Source organism: Onychostoma macrolepis, chromosome 04 (assembly GCF_012432095.1).
Source record: "Onychostoma macrolepis isolate SWU-2019 chromosome 04, ASM1243209v1, whole genome shotgun sequence".
Taxonomy (NCBI): Eukaryota; Metazoa; Chordata; class Actinopteri; order Cypriniformes; family Cyprinidae; genus Onychostoma; species Onychostoma macrolepis.
This window is the reverse complement of record NC_081158.1, coordinates 6,753,676-6,776,488: the sequence shown is the minus strand read 5'-3', so window position 1 is coordinate 6,776,488 and position 22,813 is coordinate 6,753,676. Positions and strand designations below refer to the sequence as shown.

At 38.6% G+C, this 22,813-nt stretch overlaps 1 protein-coding gene across 1 annotated transcript; it reads right to left on the bottom strand.

Annotated features, from left to right (window-relative positions):
- Positions 1-634: 634 nt before the first annotated feature.
- LOC131538611 (membrane-spanning 4-domains subfamily A member 15-like) lies at positions 635-9,144 on the bottom strand. The gene is made up of 8 exons (XM_058772547.1): positions 8,735-9,144; positions 5,843-6,053; positions 4,779-4,889; positions 4,613-4,681; positions 3,504-3,644; positions 2,771-2,881; positions 2,107-2,184; positions 635-1,410 (listed from the first exon to the last, which is right to left on the bottom strand). Exons 2-8 carry the CDS (start codon positions 6,026-6,028, stop codon positions 1,327-1,329), a joined length of 780 nt encoding a protein of 259 aa, XP_058628530.1. The 5' UTR covers positions 6,029-6,053; positions 8,735-9,144; the 3' UTR covers positions 635-1,326.
- Positions 9,145-22,813: the final 13,669 nt, after the last annotated feature.

Sequence of the window (22,813 nt, the reverse complement as noted above, 5' to 3'; positions counted from 1 at the left end):
CCTCTCCATCTATCTGTCAGCATTTGCCTGTAAAGGCAACCCCTGCTGTTGTCCTCGGGTGCATAAAGAGCCAAATCAGGACTTCCCAAACTTTTTGTGTGTGTGTATGTCAACTGAATCCCCCAGGTATGTATATAAAATGGAAATAGTAACTTTTAAGACCGTTCACGATTGGGTTCATGCTTTACAAGAACTAACAAACATGTTACAATGCAAAAATATTTCTTAAATTTAGAAAAGTTAAAAATTATGTGAATGTAAAAACTCTCAGCGCTTGCAGAGTTTGTGAGAAGCAGGATTTACTGTGAACTGAGTAGACTTAAAAACGCATTGCATAAAATGTAAACCAACTTTCATGCGACATGGTTTGATATGCATAGATATACTTCCTTTAAATGATATATTTTTTTGTATATGCTGTTCTGTATTTTATGGTTATTTACAAAGTGTTGATACATTCAAGTGCAATATTTTTGTTTGATGTGACTGGATATTTTCATGCCTATTAGGGAGAGTTTTATACATTTGAGACAATAAAAAGCATTATTTTTGTTTCTTGAAAAATAAGCTTTTGTGGTCATCAATAATAGTACCAAACAGTAAAATACCTGCAACAGATACACAAATCACCGTGCAATATGTAAACGCTTTATTGCAAATAACACACACAGATAAAAAAGTAGGAACAGCATCTCCAATCGGAAAGTAACTATTATAAAAGGTTTTAGCATGGCCAACATTTTGTTAAACAAAATTATTTTGACATTTTATTTTCACCAAAGTTAATTGAAAAATGAAAGTAGACCCTTTACTTGCACTTAACATTTAATTTTAAGTATATGAAATGACTTTTGTAAACTTGATTTGATGTGGACTCCAAAATGGTGACGTCTTGTCTTAGATCCATGTATCATTGTCACACTGGCATTTCACAGTAATTATGAACATGCACAGCTGAAATTGAAGTAAACATTTATTTAAATATTACATCCTACTTACTCAAAATGGCAATCACATTGACCTTCAGTGTATGTTTCTTTTAAATGATAGATTTCATGGACCACACCACAACCAAATATGTAAATAATAGTTTGAATAGTTGAGTGAAATATGAAAAATGAATAGTTTATTGCTCAGAATGTTAGGGATGAAAAGTTAAAGAGGATAGGATGATGGTCAGGTTGATCTGGGCGTCTTGAATTGACGGCCCGGAGAGACTCTGGATGGGGGTATCATCTCGTTTGTATATTTAGACCAGACGATTAGGACCCCCCTCCCATACCCCATACCCCATACATTTTTGTTTAATAAGGGAATACTGTTCACTTATTCATATTGATTGCATTCACTGTATTGTGGAGGAGCGTCTGCAGGCGGGTGATGAATGGAAGAGCTGCTGGCCTCAGGTATCTAAGAAAGAAAGAAAACACGCTATATGATCAGCTTCCTTGCTTGCTTGATTGCTTATTTATTGATAATATTATGTAACAATTACTGCACTCATTACTGAGTGCTTTACACATTTCCAATACATGGGGCCTCATTTATAAAGCATGCGTGTGCACAGATTTGATCTTAGGGTGTGCGCACGCTTTAATCCACGCTAGCGTTCATATTTGTAAAAACTGTCTTTGACGTGGAAAAGTGCTTAAGGTCACGTCAGGGTCTGAGCACACGTACACACTTTTTCTCGTCTGAGTACAAGACAAGTTTTTGTCCTGACAAGACTACAGGTTTTTGGAAATGTAAGCTGTTCTTGCAGCTCGCTGTACTAGTCTAGATGAAAGGATTTGGACGATGACTGGTGATCATTTATATGTTAATGACGTTAATTAAGAGTCGTTTACAAGGCAGAGAGCTGAAACCATTCAGTTGCAAGAAAGTTCAAGATCGTTTGTGATTCATAGATTTCACTTCAGAAAGAGAGGAACACGTGTTTTCTGTGCCTATGTTCATTCTATGAATCACATGTACGCATATTTGAGAGATGATCGTAAGATCAATGGACTCTCAACACTCAATTCAAAAATGCTTTTTTTTTTTACTTTTTTTTTTTTACCATTTTACTCAAAGTCCAACTAAGCTTGGGTTACAAGCTTCTCTTACCTCTGAGCTGTAAAGATCCTGGAAATGAATGGGCCTGAAATCAGAGGACTGTGGTGGTAAAATCTGAGCAAACTGCACCTTTGGAAAAACACATGTAATGTTAGAATTAGGGATGCATAAGAAATGAGTTCTACAAGAAAGGGTGTTTTAATGACAAAAACCTGATAAATGTCTTGAAATAAAATATTAATCAGTAGAGCATAATTAATATGATGTTGAACGCGCTCAGTCAAAATGTGTACTTCAGCTGAATGTCATTTTAAAAGTGCTTTGCTTTCCGATCGACAACCTAAATTTTTGACTCCGTAGTAAAAGAAGTAAACAACTGAAAGCAAACGAGTCCTTAAACTCACTCTGTATGAAGTGTGAGGTGGATTATTTTGAGATGAGCAGGTTTGTTGAATTATTGTTTGTTCAATTAGTTATATCGGGGGAGAAAACACACTGGTCAAACTCAGGCCTCAAGTTCAAGTGTAACCTAATTATCTTGACCAAAACATTTTATGCAATATGTTTTTAGGGCAACTCAGTTCACAGTAAAAATGCTCCTCACGAACTCCAGCTCTGCAAACGCTGCAGGTTTAATGCTTGAGAACACAATGTGTGCGGAGTTCACTTTATTTACACTCACATTTAAAATTCAAGAATTTTACATTGAACTCACTCCAGAACAGCAGGGGATGGCTTTACAGGCAAATGCTGACAGATAGATGGAGATGATAAACTCAAGCACGGCGAATAACAGCAATACACCTCTGATTCCCCTTAAGAGCATCTGAGAGAAAAATCAACATTAACACAAATAATTAGAACAGAATCAATGATAATCGCTGCTCACACTGGTACACTGTCTGCTCAGCAGTCCAGAATCTATCATCCTTGAAGTTTATATGGTAATGTAACATTTAAGACATGCTTTTTTGGGCATTAAATTATGGCACAAATATCAGTAAATTGACTGGTGCAAACCTTAATAAATCATGTTGCGTAATTCACTTAAATAATTTTGTGTCTGAAATGGAAACTCTTACAAATGCATATGCAGTAAGGTCAGCTACAAAAATAACTGTCCTTTTCATTGCTAATGTTTCACTGCGTCTCTCGACAGTAGTTTTTAACTATTCTAAATTTGGCTTCTATTATACAGATAAATAACCATTTGGGTCCCTTATCTGTGAATTCCCATACACATGGAAAAAATTTGGGAGTGATTTTTGATGATGCTCTTAACACAGTAGTGAAGAATAACTTTTATCATCTCAGATCTATTGTGAAACTGAAAGCATCAATAATTACTAAACAAATGTGAATATTTCAGCTCATATTTTCAGCCATTTTTCTCTTTTGACCAAAAATGCAATTTCGGTGCATATTTAATATAAAAGTTGAAGACATACCTTATAATTACTCTCTAAATAATTACAGTTATATCCCCTGCAGTACATGTGTTGACCTATAGCCAAATCCAGTGAAATGAAAATTATGGCAATGCTTGAACTTATAATACTGAAAATGTTCATTCCAAGTGAAGCATTCACCTACAGGCAGAAAACAACATAAAGCAGGTTAATAAATTTGCAAAAACTTTAAAACATTATGTCAACAAGTGAATGCACATAGAAAAGTACATGGAGTGTGATAAAAATACACTATACTTCACATAAATAAATGAAACACATCATTCACACATCACTTCATTTAGCAGCAGTCATCAGGGTCCAAGCACCAGTGGCTCATGTGGATAATAAAGTGAAACAATTAAAATGTGTCTTTTTAAATATAATGTCTTTTTTACAGCAAAGTCCAGCCAATCTTCTCAGATTTTTTTTTAGCTTACAGCAAATATACTGGTGTAAAAGGGGATGATGACATTATAATTACATTAAACCCAACCAGAAGAGAAATAGGAAGCATTCTGCAAAACCTGATTATAGATTTAAACTTAGACAGCGGAGGATGAAAATGTGCCTAATTAGCTGTTCAGAAAAGTTTAGATGGTGATTTGATGGCATCGCAATTAAAACGCCAGGGGTTCAAGCAACTCCGGCCCACCCCTCTAACCCAGAAATTGATGTTGAATTATACAACTCTGTAAAAACTTCAAAATCACCAGCATGGTTTACGATGTCTTGTTTCAATTAAATTTGAGTGAAAGTCAGCGTAGCTACACAAAACACACTCAGAAGTTTCCCCAGCCATTGAGATTTGTTATTAGTTGCTGAAATTTGATTGGCTGGTAGTGGCCATGTTTTTTTATGTATCCAAGTCATATTATGTTATGATAATAGATGAATAGATGCCAGAATAGATGTGCACGTTTGGGACCTTCCTGAAAAGTTTAGGGTCTCTACGAATTATGGTCATTGATACCCATATACTTTTAGGGCAGAAAAAGAAGAAGAAATCAGTATAAACCAGTCCAGAAAATCAGTAAAAACACAACAGAACACTATTTCTGAATTTCCAGCACGGTGCTTGGACCCCTAAAGTGTTGTGTAGTACATACCAAACACAAACTGGAGGGTGAATTAATTTTGTTTTCTGCAGCAATGCAGAGTGCGCCTGCGGTAATGTACTGAGAAGAGAGAGAACGGACAAAATTGAGGCTTGCGTTGGAATATGTAGCTTGTTTTATGAAAGACAGAACACTTAATCGTATAATAGTTTCTTACGATGAGAGATCCCCAGTAAGCAATACCAGTATAGACAAAGATGGGTTCTGCATGAACTGTAAACACAATGCCAAACAGGAGAGTCCACACACCGATCATTATCTGGACCGTCTGTGAGGGACAAAAAGAATTCAGAAAGTGTGAGTACGACGAGAGAGTCTTTCATAAAGGGGAACAATATAAAATATAAAATATACATTTATGGCAGATGTAGTTATGGATTTATGATTGTACTAGAAAAATATCAAAAAAAATATTCCACAAATGTGGAATTATCATTGTATGAATGTCATTGTGTTTGCAGGCGGATGGTGAACCAACTCCAGGGTAAGACTAAACGCAGCCAAATTTATTAACTACAAACATGATAAACCCGTCTTTTTAGGCAAGAACCAGATATGGGTGTCATGTAGGCTAATAAAATATTTTAATGAGACTGAATTTGTACTTAACGTGATTACAGTTTAATAAAAACATTAGAATTTTTAATTAGAATTATAACGTTTCATTTCCAATTGCACAGCTCTACTCTAGTTATTATCTGTACATTGTTCGGTTCCGGTTGAGCCTGTGCAGCAGGGCAACTGGGTGACTGTGAGGCAGCCTAGTCGTGGGTCAAAACACCGCTCTTCTGTTCCGATCAAAACATCAAACAGGTTCTCCCCACTCAGTGAAGCACCCACTGAGAAACCTGATGAAAGTGCTCTAGTTATTGGCGATTCTATTGTACGGAACGTGAAAATAGAGACACCAGCCACCATAGTCCATTGTTTACCGGGAGCCAGAGCGCCTGACATCTTGGCAAATTTAAAAGTGCTGGCTAATGCTAAATGTAAATTCAGTAAGATTGTTATCCACGTCGGCGCTAATGATGTTCGAAAAACCTGATCTTATACTGGTGTCTTTCCTGCTCTGTCACCAAGACAGTAAGTCACATTCTTTAATAAAAATTGTGTATACTTTTTGATGTGTGTACTACTCATTTTAAATTTAGTACTTTTCTTATCTCACACTGACATGCACAAATAAAAACCAATTATTTTGGTTTATGAGACATTTCTCACCCCGAGGGCTTTTGGTTGGCCTTTCAGAAATGCCTTAAATCCATGAAGATGTGACGCTCCCACCACCTGTTGTACATAAACAGGCACAGGAGCATTGGTCACCGTCGAAACAGGAGCTGTTTGTGTTGCTGGCTGCAGCTGGATGACGAGCGTTGAAGAGTTCACAGGTATGACAGTGTGAGACATTCTGGTGTCTGAATCTCAAACTGACCTGTACAAAACCATAGTAAATCAAAACATATAAATTATTTGTTTATGAAACATTGTATTTAGCAGATGCTCATTTACAAAGACACTTATATTTTTGATCAGTGCTTCGCTACACATCATACAAACTTTTACTCCAAAATTCCGCACATTATGTATTCGTACGTTTACCTCATATTTCGTTAAATAGAATAATACCATAATTTCTTAATGACTCGCAGAAAGACGATTCTCTGCTGATCCATCAGTCAATATTGCGTGATCATAATTCCCACAGTGACTGTAAACTTCTGTCTCATAATACACATAATACATGTGTCAGTTTATTATTTACATTATCTGCATTAGGTCACCATAGAGTTTTGAGCAAAAACATTGTGTATTAATTAGTGCTGTCAAATGATTAATCGCATCCAAAATAAAAGTTTTTGTTTACATAACATATGTATGTGTGCTGTGTTTATTTATTATGTACATATAAATACACACACACATGCACGTATATATATTTCAGAAAAATGTTATGTTTATATATTAAATATATTTATTTATAATATAAATTATATGAATATAAATATAAACTTGTAAATATTTTCAAAATATACTGTATGTGTGTATTTATTTATATATACATAATAAATATACACAGTACACGCACATATGTTATGTAAACAGAAACTTTTATTTTGGATGCGATTAATCACGATTAATTGGTTGACAGCGCTAGTAATCTCTGTCACTCTGAAATAGACACGCGCTGACTTTCTGAAGAGCCATGCATGGATTGAGGTGCGTGAATCAGGATCACGAAACCCAGAGGGTCTCTATTACTGACAGTTAAAGTCCATTTCTGATTTTATTGTTGTTTGTGTTGTCATATTTCAGTGTTTTACTTGCTGATGTTTTAAAAAATACTTTTATTTTTGGTATTTTATATGCTCTGTTGGTGGTTGGTGGAGTAGCATCACTCCGGGGAGTAGCACTCTCAACACTTAACTCTTGAGTGTAGACATGTGACACACTAAATTAAGTAGTTTAATCCATTTGTATTATAATTCCCTAGAAATAAACTAGCCTAGGTCCAATAATACCACTGAGTTCAACTAAAAGCTTCAGATGAAATCATGAGATAAATGAGAAACTTTCTGATAACTGAAAAAACAAACAGTGGACTTAACATGGGTCTTTCTTCATAGATCTTCAGGAAATAAGAAGAAGGAAGTCAAGTGATGTCATACATGTGATTTTTATTCAAAAAATAAAATTAAAATAAAAAGATGTATTTTGTTAAATGGGAACACCAGTGACACAACTCCAGGGGACCACTACTTTCACTATATATTTTATATATGGATGTAACGGTATGAAAATTTCTTATCACGGTTATCAGTATTATCACGGTATTGTTAAAATGTGCTGGAGACACATAAATCACTTCAAGTTTTAAAAATCAACTAACAACAAATAAAATGACTTTTTGTTTGCATAATTACTAAAACATTAACATTACAAATGATGCTCAGATTTTAAATGACAACTTGACTGACAACAGTTTAATAGCATGTTTAAATATCTAATGTAAATGTTCAAATAAAGCTTTGAAAAAGTTTAATATAATGGTAAACCTCACATTTCAGCCTTTAAATAAAGAAAAGGGTTAAGTCAAAATGATAACTTATTAATAAATGATTATATGTGTTTTATCTGCCCCATAAATAATTCTAGTTAACTTATCTGAATTGTTTAAATGTGTAGAATCCACATAAGCTTATTTTCATCAACCGGTCAATATTTAGGCTACAGCAGGGCATGCAAATTCGGTCTGTTTTTGTCCAGACAGAAACTGCACACAGTCTGAATGTAAATATAAGTCTCTGTAAATCCACTCTCTGAAAGCATGTGGCGCTTTATATGGAAAAGCTGAATACAGCTGTTTCCCATAAACTCTGTGGACAGAGCAGTATTGCGATTAAGAACACTTCCTTTAGGTATTACATGGAGCACAGATGAAAACAATATGCCATCGAATCGTTTCTGAAGACCTTCAGAGGTACATTCATATAATTAATTAATTCATATATTCATTTATATAATTCCCTTAGCACTATTTTAAACCCTCCCAGCTTTTCGGCCCTAGTTTCACTCAAAACGAAACTACTCTGCATGCTGTGCGCACGTGAGACTGTTACTGAAAACTCTGCTTTATGCTGGACAGTATTTATTTATCATGAGATGTTAAAATCATATATTTGATAGTTATGAATACATTATAGTATTTTAAATGGGAGAAAAACCTGTTTTTGACCTCAAAATAAAGCACTTTACACTGTACCCTCTGTACATAACTGTGGGGACAGATTTGTGGTGCTTGGAATTCTATATTCATTAAAAAACAAATATTGCCACATTGATGGCTCAAGAAGGTGTAATTGTTCAAATAAAATATTGTTTTGTTTAAAAATATAAAGAAATTGTAACACTAAAGTGTTTTTCAGGTGTAATATTCCATAGAATAACCCTGAATCATAATGTTTCGAATTCGCAAAATAATAAATACAATTTTTGATAAGTTGTCCCTGACCTGACACCTTTCAACTAGAAGTATACCAAACATACAAACACACACTAATATCATGACATTTATATGACAGCATATCATATAAATTAAGAGAAGGACATACTTACCGATAAATAAGACAGAAGTTGTAAGCTTTGGTTTACAGCATTGAGAAATGGTCTTTTCACATAACGAACTCTAACTTTTAGTTTCGGTTTACTTGTGAAAGCCACAGAGAGAGCAAGTTGCGACAGGTAAATTCTCGATTATAACGTGACTCAATAGTTCTGGGAAGTTCATAGCAGGCAAAGAATTGAGTTGTTGAGACAGAACAGCGATTTCTGGTAATTAGTAGACAATAAAGAATGTATTTACATTATTTATAAAATACATCGACATTTATATGTAGCATATATGTCACCGGGTGAACAAACCCGGAACAAATTAAATGGGACTTGTTGCTAGGGGGAGAACTTCCGGTGTAACACCGGGCCGGCTTTGGGTTTACCCGTCATGGGTATAATGAGCGCCAGCTGAAGCAAATAACGAGCGCTTCATTGAAGCATCCGCCGGGAAAAGGAGGATAAAGAGAGAGGCTGGAAGGACAGAGGGTGTGTGTGCCTGGAGAGAAGACGTTCTGAGTAGTGTGCAGCAGTGACAGTGAGCAGCGGAAAGTGCGGAAAAGCTGAGGTCTAATGTCAGATCGGTGTTCAGTGTTGGGTCCCCCGAGACATGCTCATTAAGTGAGTCCTTTGAAGAAACCACGAACAGCACCGCGACGAAGTGAGTGAGAGAAATTGCATGGAGAAAGAAGGAGAGTGACTGGCAGAACAGAGAGTGGGAATACGCCACAAGGATTCATGTGATTCACCGAGGAAAAGTTAAGTGCACCTTTTATTGATTCACTTCTCTGAGAAAACCACATGTGAAGATTCACCAGCACCAGTGTACGACTAACCTGTGTTTGTGGGCAGTGTGTGTCATCTTGTTGACAGTGAGGAACAGTAACTGTGAACGGCTGGGAAGATCGCTGAACCCATGTCCATGTTCTGAACACCATTAATCCTTGAGACATCCACCCTATGAAGAGAAGAGAAACAAGTTGCTTAATCGCTGTGAAGAGAGAGTGAGTTTGCAGTGTCTGAAAGAGTGATTTAAACACGTGTGAAGCTTTACAAGAGTGATTTATGCACAAGTGTGGTGAGATCAAACGACTATGTTCTCTCTGAGTCTCTGATGGATGAAATTGACCCATAATTATTGAAGGTTCTTTCAAATGGATTTGTCCCCTCAGCTGTGTCTAGGTCCCTGAAGTTGTGCGCGCAGTGCGGAGGAGAGAATTCCAGCGCACTTAAAGTGCCACAGTTCACGTAATGCTTGTTCCATCGAAGGAGGCCAGTCCCACTCTTTCTCCCAACGACGCCGTTCTACCATGCACAGAACGAGAGCGTAGGCTGGTAAAGTACCCCAATTTCATCTTACCTGCTAATGTCCGTCTCACTGTCCATTTGTCTGTTCCTGTAAGGAAGCCAAGAAAAAGCAGTTCCTGCTGGAAGTGGAGTGGTAGCTCCACGAGCACGACAACGAAGCTGAACGAGGGAAGCCACTGTCTGTCCCACGAGCTATTCGACGAGTCTTACGACGAAAGAAGCCACTGTCTGTCCCACGAGCCTATACAACGTGCCCTACGACGAGAGAAGCCCCTGTCTGTCCCACGAGCAGCCTAGAGAAGAATATACTTACCAAGAGCATGAGAATAGGACCTACCAGCACCTCTCTCCCCTCTCTTCATTAAAGCCACAGCCACGACCACCCCCTTGCTTTTATCCCTTTTAACCTAAATAAAAACTTACCTTTTAACTTTAGTCCTGTTGTCTGTCTCTTGGTGTCCTCTGGTGTCTGCTCCTCCGGAGTGTGGTACATAACCCTCGGCCCTAACATCGGTGACATATATGTGTAGTTATATCAGTGTTTTTAAAAGATAAAATACGCTAATATATAAGGATCAATGTGTTCAACTATGGCTGCTTGCCTTGTTATCATATTTTAGGCTAAAGTTACTTTTAAAAACTTTTTTTAAGTTGTCTTAAAATTAATTCCAGACAAGTGAATTATAAAATTAAATGAAGGGAAAATTAACCTTGTTTAATGTTTTTGAATCAGAGGTGTTTAAGTTAGAATCCACTCACCGCTCAAATCACCAGAGTGTTTTTCAGGTACTGTGTTCAGCAGGAATCATCTCATTAGAACAAAGTGTTGATGCGATGTAAATAAGAGATTTGTTGTGCAGCGTAGAGAACTTTAATGATAATAAGGTATATTTGTGAGATCGCGATGAACTAAGATGAGTGACAGCTTTTTTTTAGTGATTATGAACGGAGTGCTCTTTGCGCCATAGCATCGGACGCCACTTATTTATATATATATATATATATATATATATATTTGGTTGGGGACTTCGCACACTGGCACGATGGATTAGAAGTGGCATTATAATGCATTATAAATAACAAATCCTTGTTATTGTACCAAATAAAGAGTGTAAGATTGTACCTTTTACCAGGGGCGCCTGCAGGATTTCTTCCGAGGGTACGCACAGAGTTTCTTTTTGCTTTTTTGGGGCGTATGTAATGGTAAAGTGGTTATATTTCGTTTTGTTTTTAATAAAACTAATTTATAAAAACGTTTGGAGCACTTTTTGTTCGTTAAATGTAATTTTTTTTTTTTTTTTAAGTAACGACCAAGCGGCCAGCGGCAGACAGTGAGCTGATCATAGCCTATGTTTGAGCAATTTAGCCTTCTCAAATCATCACGACTTGCCTAAAATAAAATCTATAGATATAAACAGTTCAAGCATATCAATGTTAGTTTAAATGTTTGAACTATATAAATGTGCGCTAGGTGTATATCTAATCGTTTGTGTGAAGAGTGGAAGCTGAAGCGCGCTCTGCAGGACATGGAGGCGCCAGAGCGGTCACTTGCATTTATTTCTTGATAGTGGAAACAAATTAAAATATGCCATAATTTTTGGTTATAAAGGTAAGAGTAATACATAATTCGGAACTGTAAAAGGTCTACTTTTATTTGTGTGCATTCACAATATCAACAAAACGTTGTGCTTTTATTAAAATAAATAGGAAAACAGGATGCGCTTGCCGTCTCGTCTTGAACATGAGCGCTTCACGATGATGAACCGAAACTCAACGAATTGAATCACAAATATGATAAATATATCTATAGAAAACTTTAAATTACTACTTTAAAACGAAATCATTCAAATCGAAAACAATGCAGCAAAACAGCTTTAAAAATTACTTTATTGCATTCCAGATGATTTTAAAGAACTTTTCACTATAAATTTTACGGGTAGCTTGAATGTAAAACATTGTCATGAATTTGTTGTATTCCCATTTGTAAAATAGGCTACAAATTAATTGTTGTAGTCTAACCCGATCTCATGAATGTGCGTGTAGCACCATTTTCTCTTTCCATTTGACGTAATGTTTATAAGCAGAAATTGACTTTGGCATGCAAAAGACTGATACATTCATTATTAATGGCATGGCTGGTTCAGTCGACACACGGTCCTATAATTTCCTGCTGAAATGTTTGCGGGGCAAATCCCAGGACAGTCTGAGCGCTCATGGTGCGCTCATGGTACGCACAGTGCGTACAGCCGTACACCTGCAGGCGCCATGCCTTTTACATCCTAAAACATTAGACAAAATAATAGGTAGGTTAATTCACTTAGGTTTCTTACAAAATGTTTTATTTAAATGAGTGTAAAATGTTATAAATGAGCCAATTAAAATAAAAATATGTAAAATATTATTTGAAATATATGAATTTGTTTCGTTTTTGAACGAATCTCTTGATTGAATGATTAGACATTTTACATTACATTTTAACGGTAACTGTTCGCTACCTTCTGGCATAAAGTAACATTTATAATAAGCAGGTGCTCAGAGGATGCTAGATCAATGACAGGGGGAGCTGGGCAATAGTAAATATGACCGAAACATGTTATTATTATTATTATTATTATTATTATATTAATAATAAAATCGCTGTAGGTGTATTTCAAGTATTTATGAGAGTAGTAGGCAGCAGGCCTATTGCGCTTAATTTATGACATGGGGGCGCCCGCGCAATCTTTTTTTTTTTTTTCTGCTGAAAGAACATAAAATACTTATTAATTTTTGGATGTGCAGTCTCTGTGGATGGAGCGCGTCGCAACAATGCACCGGCTCACAGACATAAACTAAACTGAAACAAATCTATAGAAAGCTTGAAATGTCTACGAACTAATTCAAATAAAAAAATATCTATATATTCTCTAATTAGGCTATTTAGTCCGTATGAAAATGTGCACGTCACATAGTATTCCATTGCACGAGTTATGCATGTGTAAGTAGACAAATGTTGTTGAATAATTTAATCTTTCTTAAACTATGAGGGTGCTTTGGTCTTTTTAGGGGTGCTGGAGCACCTGCGCCGCCCATTACAATCATTTGAAGCGTAACATCAGATCCAAAGGTCAATTTCTCATTTTGAACACGGCTGCCGCAACATCAGAGTCTATATCCGGACTATAAACTTTTATCCCAATACTTTAATTATTATTTAATGTTTGCAACACAGAAATGTAGCCTACTGTGTAGACTGTTTGTAAAGCCGTTTCAAACATAAAGTTTATGATAAGCTGCTCTCTCTGGATCAGCGGCTGCGCGAAAACAGGTTTAAATATTCCGATTGTGATTTTAATGGTTTAATAGACATGGTCTCATCAACATAGCAATAAGATTGAGTGTGTTTGAATCAAGATCGCAATCTTTTAATGAGTAATCCATATGAGCCTGTAACCTATGTATTTTTGTATGTCATAATTTGTACCAGACCTCAAAAGTTGCCCGGGCGGCCCCCCCGGTTCCGCGATCCATGTATACTGTATATATATGTGGCAAGTGTAATGTTGTTACACTAGATTATTGTAATTACTTTTAATTAATGGTACTAATATACAGGACTTTTATTTTGAAATTGTAATTAGGAGAGATTGCATGAGTGATGCACGGTCATGTGGTTACAAGCACAACATTAAGTATTATTTTCATTTTTTTTATATAGGTATATTTGTATTTCTTGCATATTGTTTTTGGTTTTCCCTTTTTATAAATTTGTTAATTTAGTCAAAATGTTCAGGAAGTGCTGCCACGCAAGTTTTGTCGTGAGTAAGCGCGAGGATAGAGCTGATGTAATTTCCGGTAACTCTCTCTCTTTCGCGGGATGTCATGGCGATGAGAGGTGTGTTTTTATCAGCTCTTCAGAAAAGTGCTTAACTATTATTAATTACTCGTTGTTTATGGATTTCTGTGTGAAATATGTTTGTTTGTTACCCTTTCTTTATTGAAAGATCAGTAATTCAAGTTATGAACGTTGTAAAAGTATGTTTATTCAGAGTATGAGCTTGTGTAACAGCCGCCATTACACGTGCGTTATGCTACTGAGTTTCGTTATTTAATGATGCATTTTTTTGGTAAAATAGTTTAACAGTTTCATCTGTGTTATGAGTTATAAATTTAAGATCGATTGAAGTTATATCTGTTTACTTTTAATGATCCATGAGAAGTTTGAATGCATTTCCTGTTAAATGAGTATACTTTGAAAAACTATTGTAATGATTGACAGGCACGGCTAGACCTGAGATTCTCCTTTTTCTGTCTGATGGTGTCTGTTATGTTTTAATGCAGGTATGTAAATGGATCATTGTAGTATTGTATTGTTTTTCTGTATTTCCCTTTTTCTTAATATTATGTCATCGTAGTTTTTGTCAAAGTATGTAGTAATTCACTTGCTCTCTCTTTCGCGGGATGTCATGGCGATGAGAGGCACGGCTAGACCTGAGATTCTCCTTTTTCTGTCTGATGGTGTCTGTTATGTTTTAATGCAGAAACTGAGAAGCCGAAAGTAAATCACATGACACCTGCATCATTGTATGGAGTCTCTTTTATCAACAACACACAACGCAGAAACAAACCCACTACATATTGGTGCCGTGACCCGTCGTTTGGTTTGCTGATTGCTGACCGCCTGGGATGCTGCGAGGGTGAACATCTCCTGGGACTCTGTCGACGTCTTCATTGGTGATCTGCGGGACTGGAGTAGTTTGGCTTGCGGGTTGCTGACCGCCTGGGACGCTGCAAGAGTGACTGTCTTTCCTGGGACTGTGTTGATGTCATCGTTGATCTGCATGATTGGAGCGGTTCATCAGTGACTGGTTTGAACTCTAACTTCTTTCTTTCAAAGGGACGATTCTTTCTGTAAAGGAACTATGGACATTTTACTTTAAAGTCATTTTGATTTCGGATCAAATTTATTTGTGTGTGCATTACGCGAATTGAGGGGATTCATTATGACCGATAACAAAGAGGAAAAGTTAGCATTCGAACACCGCATAATGATGGCTGGTAGAGGAAGGGGTGCACTACTAGCCACACCTGACAGAGGTTTTCAGTTTATGGGTCCTGAGTATGCAAGCACTGGGAGGGGTGGATTGCTGAGATTGTCAGTTGATGCTAGGCCTGACGTGGGCTGTAGCCCAATAACGAAATCGGGCAACCCAGAGTATACCAAACATGATTCAGGACTTCCAAGTGACATGAGTAACCTTGTCAGACAAATTGGATCTGAAATTGGCGAAGCTATCAGAGACAGTCTGTTGCAGACTAGACATTCAAGTCTGTCACCTAGTGGTTGTCTTGGAGAAAGCAGTAATGTTTCTGACACCAAGATGTCGAATGCAACCATTATCGATGCCTCCAAGTTAAATTTGATACTGAAGTCTGAGATAACTGCACCACCGTATTATCGGGGAGACGGTACAGATAAGTGCTCCATGATGGAGTGGGAAGAACTGATGCGAGTATACCTTAACAAAAAAGAAGTGGTAAACTCTGAAAGGGTTGAAGAAGTCACAAATAGACTAATGGGGAGGGCTAGAGATATCATAAAAGTCTGGTTGAGTAACAGAATGGTTACTCCAACTGTAGATGCTGTTTTCACAGTATTGAGACACCATTTCAGTGATTCCAGTAGCTCAGGAATGCCTTTAGCCGATTTCTACTCTGTGAGACCTTACTCCAATGAAAGTCCCCTGGATTATTGGATAAGGTTGAACAAAGCGGCTGAGGTGGCTGAGCAGGGCCTTAGGGAGGAGGGCAGAACTTTAGAAAATCGAAGTAGAGAACTGGCTGTTATGTTTATTCGACACTGCCCTGATAAGGAACTGTCTCTAGTGTTCAAAAGCAAACCTACACAGTCGTGGACAGCTTCTGAGGTCCAAGAGAGATTGGATGAGATGCTTAGGGAACAGAAAGCGACAAAGCGAGTTGTATGTCAACAAACAGCCGAAGTTCTTGAGCCTATTGATGATTCAACTCCTCTGTCTCATAGGTCAGAAACAGCCACTCCAGCAACAGATAATGGCGCGCTAGACAAAGTCTTGACCATGTTGGAGAAAGCTCTTGTTTGTAATGCACAGTCTATGCGCGGTGGCTGGTCTAAGAATCCTAACAGACAGAGCCGGGAATGTAGAGTTTGTACTAGCAAAGATCACAGTACTACTGCTCATTGCAAGATGTACAATCTCTGCTTTAAGTGTTTTTCTTCTGGGCATATGAGCTTTAATTGTGAGAAAACTGTGCCCAGGGAAACCACTGGCAGACGAGGAGATGACGAGCCTCAGGAAACTAGAGAGCCTCCATTGTGGGGAGGGCAATGTGGGGCAAAATGAAAGTTCCTCCTTGGATATTGATGCCGAGTCGATTTATTCATTTCATTGTGAGAGTGTAAGCAAAGACAAAACTGTGATTTTTCAAAATACTATTCAGTCAATGCAGAATGACAGTCTGTTCTATACAAGTGTTTTGGTACAGGACAAAGTTCGTCTGAGGGGGATGCTGGACAGTGGCTCCATGGCAACTACTTTGAGTGCTGATGTGGTACCTCAACTGAGAGGCTGGAGTCCTGGATCAGGAGTTGTTTCCTCCGTCGAACATTGTCCTGGTTGGGTGTGGTGGGAAACAGACAAGTCCTGAAGGTTTGTGTGATCTGACACTTGAGGTATATGGGGTCCGTTTTAGTGTCCCAGTCCTTATTGTGGGTGGACAAGTGGACCAACTTATCATTGGTACCAACGTGCTGAAACCTTTGATCAGAGAGATGAAATCTAATGACAGATTCTGGAGAGTACTAGATAAACCAGACCAATCAAATCAGAGTGAAGATTGTCAGTTTCTACGTATGCTTTCGAGCATTGAGAGGTGGAGGGGTAGCACTATCCCTGACAAGGTTGGTACTTTAAAGTCCAAATCGGCTGTGGTTTTGCAGCCGATGAGTGAGCACCTTGTCTGGGGTCGGCTGCCACCAGGATTGAAACTTTCAGTGGGTAGCACGGTTGTGATTGAGCCTAGTACTTCTCGTTGTGTCCATCGTAACGTCCTCGTCGGTAGAGTGATCTCGCCTTTATGGGGTGATGGTTGGCTCCCGGTGAAAATGATAAACCCCACAAACTCTGAAATTGTGCTGCGCAGAAATGCGAAACTGGCTGATGTCTACCCATGCATAGCTTTGGAAGATTTTGATCAGGTGCCAGAGCAGAGAGTTTTCCAGAATGTGGCCATGAGTAGCGGCAGTTCTTGTGGTAGCTTGTCAGCAAATAACTCTGTGTCTGGTGCCAGGCACCTTAGTGACAGTCAGTTGGATGAGCTGGGCCTCAAAGACTTAAATGTGACTGATTGTGAGGTGATACCTTTCTGGAGAAGCAAGCTCATTGATCTGATAAAGAAATATGAGTGTGTTTTTTCTAGACATTCGCTGGATTGTGGTGAGGCAAAGGGTTTCTGTCATCGCATTCGTTTGACGGATGACAGACCTTTTCGCTTACCTTACCGCAGACTCTCACCGGCACACTACCACAAGCTAAAGGAGACTCTAGATGAAATGGAGCAGAAAGAGATCATCAGAAAATCATCCAGTGAATTTGCATCACCGTTAGTGTTAGTTTGGAAAAAGAATGGGGACTTGCGACTGTGCACTGACTTTCGGTGGCTGAACGCTCGTACGGTGAAGGACGCGCATCCCCTCCCTCACCAGGCGGATGTACTGGCAGCACTGGGGGGGAATGCTTTGTTCAGTACCATGGATTTAACGTCTGGGTACTATAACATCCCTTTACATGAAGAGGATAAAAAATTTACAGCCTTCAGCTCTCCCCTTGGGTTGCATGAGTACAACCGCTTACCGCAAGGTCTTTGTAACAGTCCCGCGACGTTCATGAGAATGATGCTAACTATTTTCGGTGATCAGAATTTCCTGAGCTTGCTATGCTACCTGGATGACCTGTTGGTTTTTGGTAAGAATGAGGAAGAAAGCTTGCAGAGGCTAGAAATGGTGTTTCAGCGTCTCAAGGATCATAATTTGAAGCTGTCGCCTTCCAAGTGTAGGTTTTTACAGAGGTCAGTGAAATTTTTAGGTCACATTGTTTCACAGGAGGGAGTGGCTAGTGATCCAATGAAAGTAGAGGCTATTACGAATGTGACAGAAAGGGATGTAATGGAGGCTGATGGTGTCACCCCTTCAGTGGGCAAAATAAGGTCCTTCTTGGGGATGGTTATATACTATCAACATTTCATTGAGAATTGTTCCATGATCGCAAAGCCTCTCTTTCAGTTGATGACCGGTCAGAAGAGACCTAGAAAAGGGAGGGGTGTTGGAAAGAGGTCAGCAGCTGTCCGGAAACTCACTCCTGACGACTGGACAGATGAATGCAAAGGGGCATTTGAGAATCTTAAGACTGCACTGGTAAATCAGGTCTTACTTGCTCACCCTGACTTTTTGAGACCGTTTATACTGTCGGTGGATGCTTCAACGAGTGGACTTGGGGCCGTGCTCTCCCAAGTTCAGGAGGGTTGTGCGGTCGCAAGGCCAATCGTCTTTGCTTCAAAGTCACTTAATCATGCTCAGTCTAAGTATCCAGCTCATAGGCTTGAATTTTTGGCTATGAAATGGGCCATTTGCGATAAATTTAGTCATTGGCTTCGTGGGCACAAATTTACGGTTTGGACAGATAACAACCCGCTCAAGTATATTCTGACCAAACCGAGGCTTGATGCTTGCGAGCAGAGATGGGTCGCGAAGCTGGCTCCTTTTGAGTTTGACATACAGTACATACCTGGACCGAAAAACGTTGTAGCCGATGCGTTGAGTCGAGAGCCTTTTGCTGCTTCCAGGATTCTACACAGACTGACCAGAATGCCATATGACATTTTGAAGCAAGAGGCGGAGACGCTTGGGGTTGAGCAGGTGCAGGGTATGTTTCATTTGTCCTGTGATCATACAAAAGGGGAGGTTGTTGAGGAGATGTCTGGGTCACAGAAGTGTAATGAAGTGACTAACCTGGTTCAGAGTTTTGTTGAAGGGAAAGTTTCTTGTGAGGAGATGTCAGCTGTGATCCGTTCTCATCGTCACTGGGAGCAGGGTGCTGCAGCAAGAGCAGTCGCATATGTTCAGCATTTGAGAGTTTTGGAGGATGACGTGCAGTACCCACTTGATAAGCTTACCCATGCTGAGTTACTTGACAAGCAGTGTCAGGATCCAGTCATAAGTAGGGTGAGGTTCTTTGTTGAGCGAGGTAGACGGCCTTCTAGGAGAGAAAGAGGTAATGAGTCGAAAGAAACTGTACGAACACTTCGACAATGGGGCAAATTCACGATAAAGTTAGGCATACTTTACCGTGTGTCTAAGAATCCGACAACCAAGAAAAAGAATTTTCAGTATGTTGTGCCAGCAGCTTTAAGAGGTTTGGTTTTGAAAGGGGTGCATGATGACGCAGGTCATCAGGGCCAGCACCGCACTCTTTGGCTTCGAGGCAGAGATTTTACTGGACTTCTATGGAGAACGACACAAAATTGTACGTGTCGCAATGCAAGAGATGTGTATTAAGTAAGACTCCTGAGCCAGAGGCCAGAGCACCACTCGTGTCGATAACTACAACCGCACCACTTGAGTTGGTTTGTATCGATTTCTGGACTGCTGAGGATGTCAATAATAAGTCAGTTGATGTGTTGGTAATAACCGACCATTTCACTAAACTTGCATGTGCGTACGTTTGTCCAAATCAAACTGCAAAGTCTGTTGCCCGTGTTCTGTGGAACAATTTCTTTTGTATATATGGTTTCCCGGCACGAATCCATTCAGATAAGGGTGCAAACTTTGAAAGTTCTCTGATTGCGGAAATGCTAAAATTGTCTGGTGTGTCTAAATCTCGTACTACACCGTATCACCCTATGGGTAACGGTCAAACTGAAAGGTTTAATCGTACTCTTGGCGACATGATAAGGTCCTTGCCCCCGAGGTCTAAAGTTAATTGGCCTCAGATGCTGAACACACTGACTTTCTCATACAATTGCACTAGGCATGAAACTACTGGTTACCCACCTTTCTTTTTGATGTTTGGCCGCACCCGAGATTGCCAGTGGATGTTTTGTTTGAGAGTGTAATTTTGGATGGGGGACGGTCGATGTAAGTAAATATGTTCAGTCCCTGGGAAAGGATTTAAGGAGGCAATGCAACTTGCACAACAAAATGCGCCAACAACAGAACAAACAGGCTGAACACTATAATCGCAAGTGCAAGGGTCATGCTTTGGAGTTGGGTGACAGAGTCCTTCTAGCCAACAAAGGGGAGAAAGGAAAAAGGAAGTTGGCTGACCGTTGGGAAAGCACAGTGTATATTGTAGTGAGGAAGAACTGTTCGTTGAATACGTACCAAATTCGTCACCCTGTTACAGGACGTGTCAAAACTGTCCATCGGAATTTGTTAATGCCTGTGAACTTTTTACCATTGCCTGCTTGGGATGATTCAGTTAATTCAGAGTGTGACCTAAGTTTAAACTGTGATTCATCAGACATTGACTGTCAGAAAAGTGACACTGCAGACAGAACTTCTCAGTGGATTGTTGATTTGGATGAGGGTGCGGGGTGGTAATGATGAATTGGAGGATTTGACTGCCAGTGGTGAACATGAGATTTGTGATCATGAGGTGGGGCAACACACTGAACAAGATGGTGGGATGGAGTGTCAGGACAATTCTGATAGTATATCTAATGTTTCAGTGTCTTTGTGCCATACATCACATGATGAGGTTTCACCTGTACCAGATGTTCAGAATGAAGACTCTGTAACTCCAGTTGTAGTTCCTGTTGCTGATCATGATTGTGACGTTTCAGGAGAGAAACCTGTTGATTCATCTCAACATAAAGAAGATTCTTGTCATGTTGCAACAGAATTTCATGAACAGCACAAAACACGTACAAGGTTTGGTAGGGTTATTAAACCTGTGAGCAGATTGATACAAATAATGTCGACTAAAAGGGTTAGTCCTGTGATTGAAGTGTAATTTTGTTTTTTTCTTAATTGTCTTTTCCATCAGATTTTTGTTTTGTATTACTTTTTTTTTTTTCGTGACTGATTGTGCACCTGTTAACTTATAGGTGGAAAGATGATCTTTTGTTTTTTTGGTCTTTGATATACGAGTTTGCTTGGTAAAATAAGCATAGAGAGTGATTGTTTGTGTATGTCATACTTAAGACTATGTATATGGCATGGTTTTTCACATGGTAGATTGGGGATTAGCTACCCTTGATTTATCTGAATCTTTAATGAGATGGCTTTACAGCTGTATAACCTAAGGTGGTTTATGCGAAATGACAACACTGACAAGTCCAGACGTTGATCTGTCCAATAATCAAGTGTAAAACAGTAGGGGTGGATGTGGCAAGTGTAATGTTGTTACACTAGATTATTGTAATTACTTTTAATTAATGGTACTAATATACAGGACTTTTATTTTGAAATTGTAATTAGGAGAGATTGCATGAGTGATGCACGGTCATGTGGTTACAAGCACAACATTAAGTATTATTTTCATTTTTTTTATAGAGGTGTGTTTTTATCAGCTCTTCAGAAAAGTGCTTAACTATTATTAATTACTCGTTGTTTATGGATTTCTGTGTGAAATATGTTTGTTTGTTACCCTTTCTTTATTGAAAGATCAGTAATTCAAGTTATGAACGTTGTAAAAGTATGTTTATTCAGAGTATGAGCTTGTGTAACGGCCGCCATTACACGTGCGTTATGCTACTGAGTTTCGTTATTTAATGATGCATTTTTTTGGTAAAATAGTTTAACAGTTTCATCTGTGTTATGAGTTATAAATTTAAGATCGATTGAAGTTATATCTGTTTACTTTTAATGATCCATGAGAAGTTTGAATGCATTTCCTGTTAAATGAGTATACTTTGAAAAACTATTGTAATGATTGACAGGCACGGCTAGACCTGAGATTCTCCTTTTTCTGTCTGATGGTGTCTGTTATGTTTTAATGCAGGTATGTAAATGGATCATTGTAGTATTGTATTGTTTTTCTGTATTTCCCTTTTTCTTAATATTATGTCATCGTAGTTTTTGTCAAAGTATGTAGTAATTCACTTGCTCTCTCTTTCGCGGGATGTCATGGCGATGAGAGGCACGGCTAGACCTGAGATTCTCCTTTTTCTGTCTGATGGTGTCTGTTATGTTTTAATGCAGAAACTGAGAAGCCGAAAGTAAATCACATGACACCTGCATCATTGTATGGAGTCTCTTTTATCAACAACACACAACGCAGAAACAAACCCACTACATATATATTAGAGTTTTGTATGTTTATTCAGAGTTAGCGTCATCTGAAGTCCTCTCAAGGCTTAGCTTCATCTCTGCTGGTCATCTGAAGGAATGACCAGCAAAAGGCTGGATATAGTTCGTAAAAGGCTGGATATAGTCAGCAAGAGCAATCTAAATATAGTTATAGATTACAGCAACAAAATGTGAATCATGCATGGGCATGGGCACTTTTTCACAAAGACGCAAAGAACATTGAAAGACTTGCAAAACCCAGTGAGACTCATTGTGAGGGTGATGTCTCATTACAGGGAGTCTTCAGGTGGTTCTTGCTCTGAAAGCCATATAGAGAAGGAGAAAACACAGCAGAGATGGTTAAATGATCCTCCATCACATATCAGTCCTGTGGCATCACTGCTCCACCTCAACACAGTGCTTCTACAGTAGCTAAGAAGTACAGAAGCACAGTAAATATAAAATACAGTAAT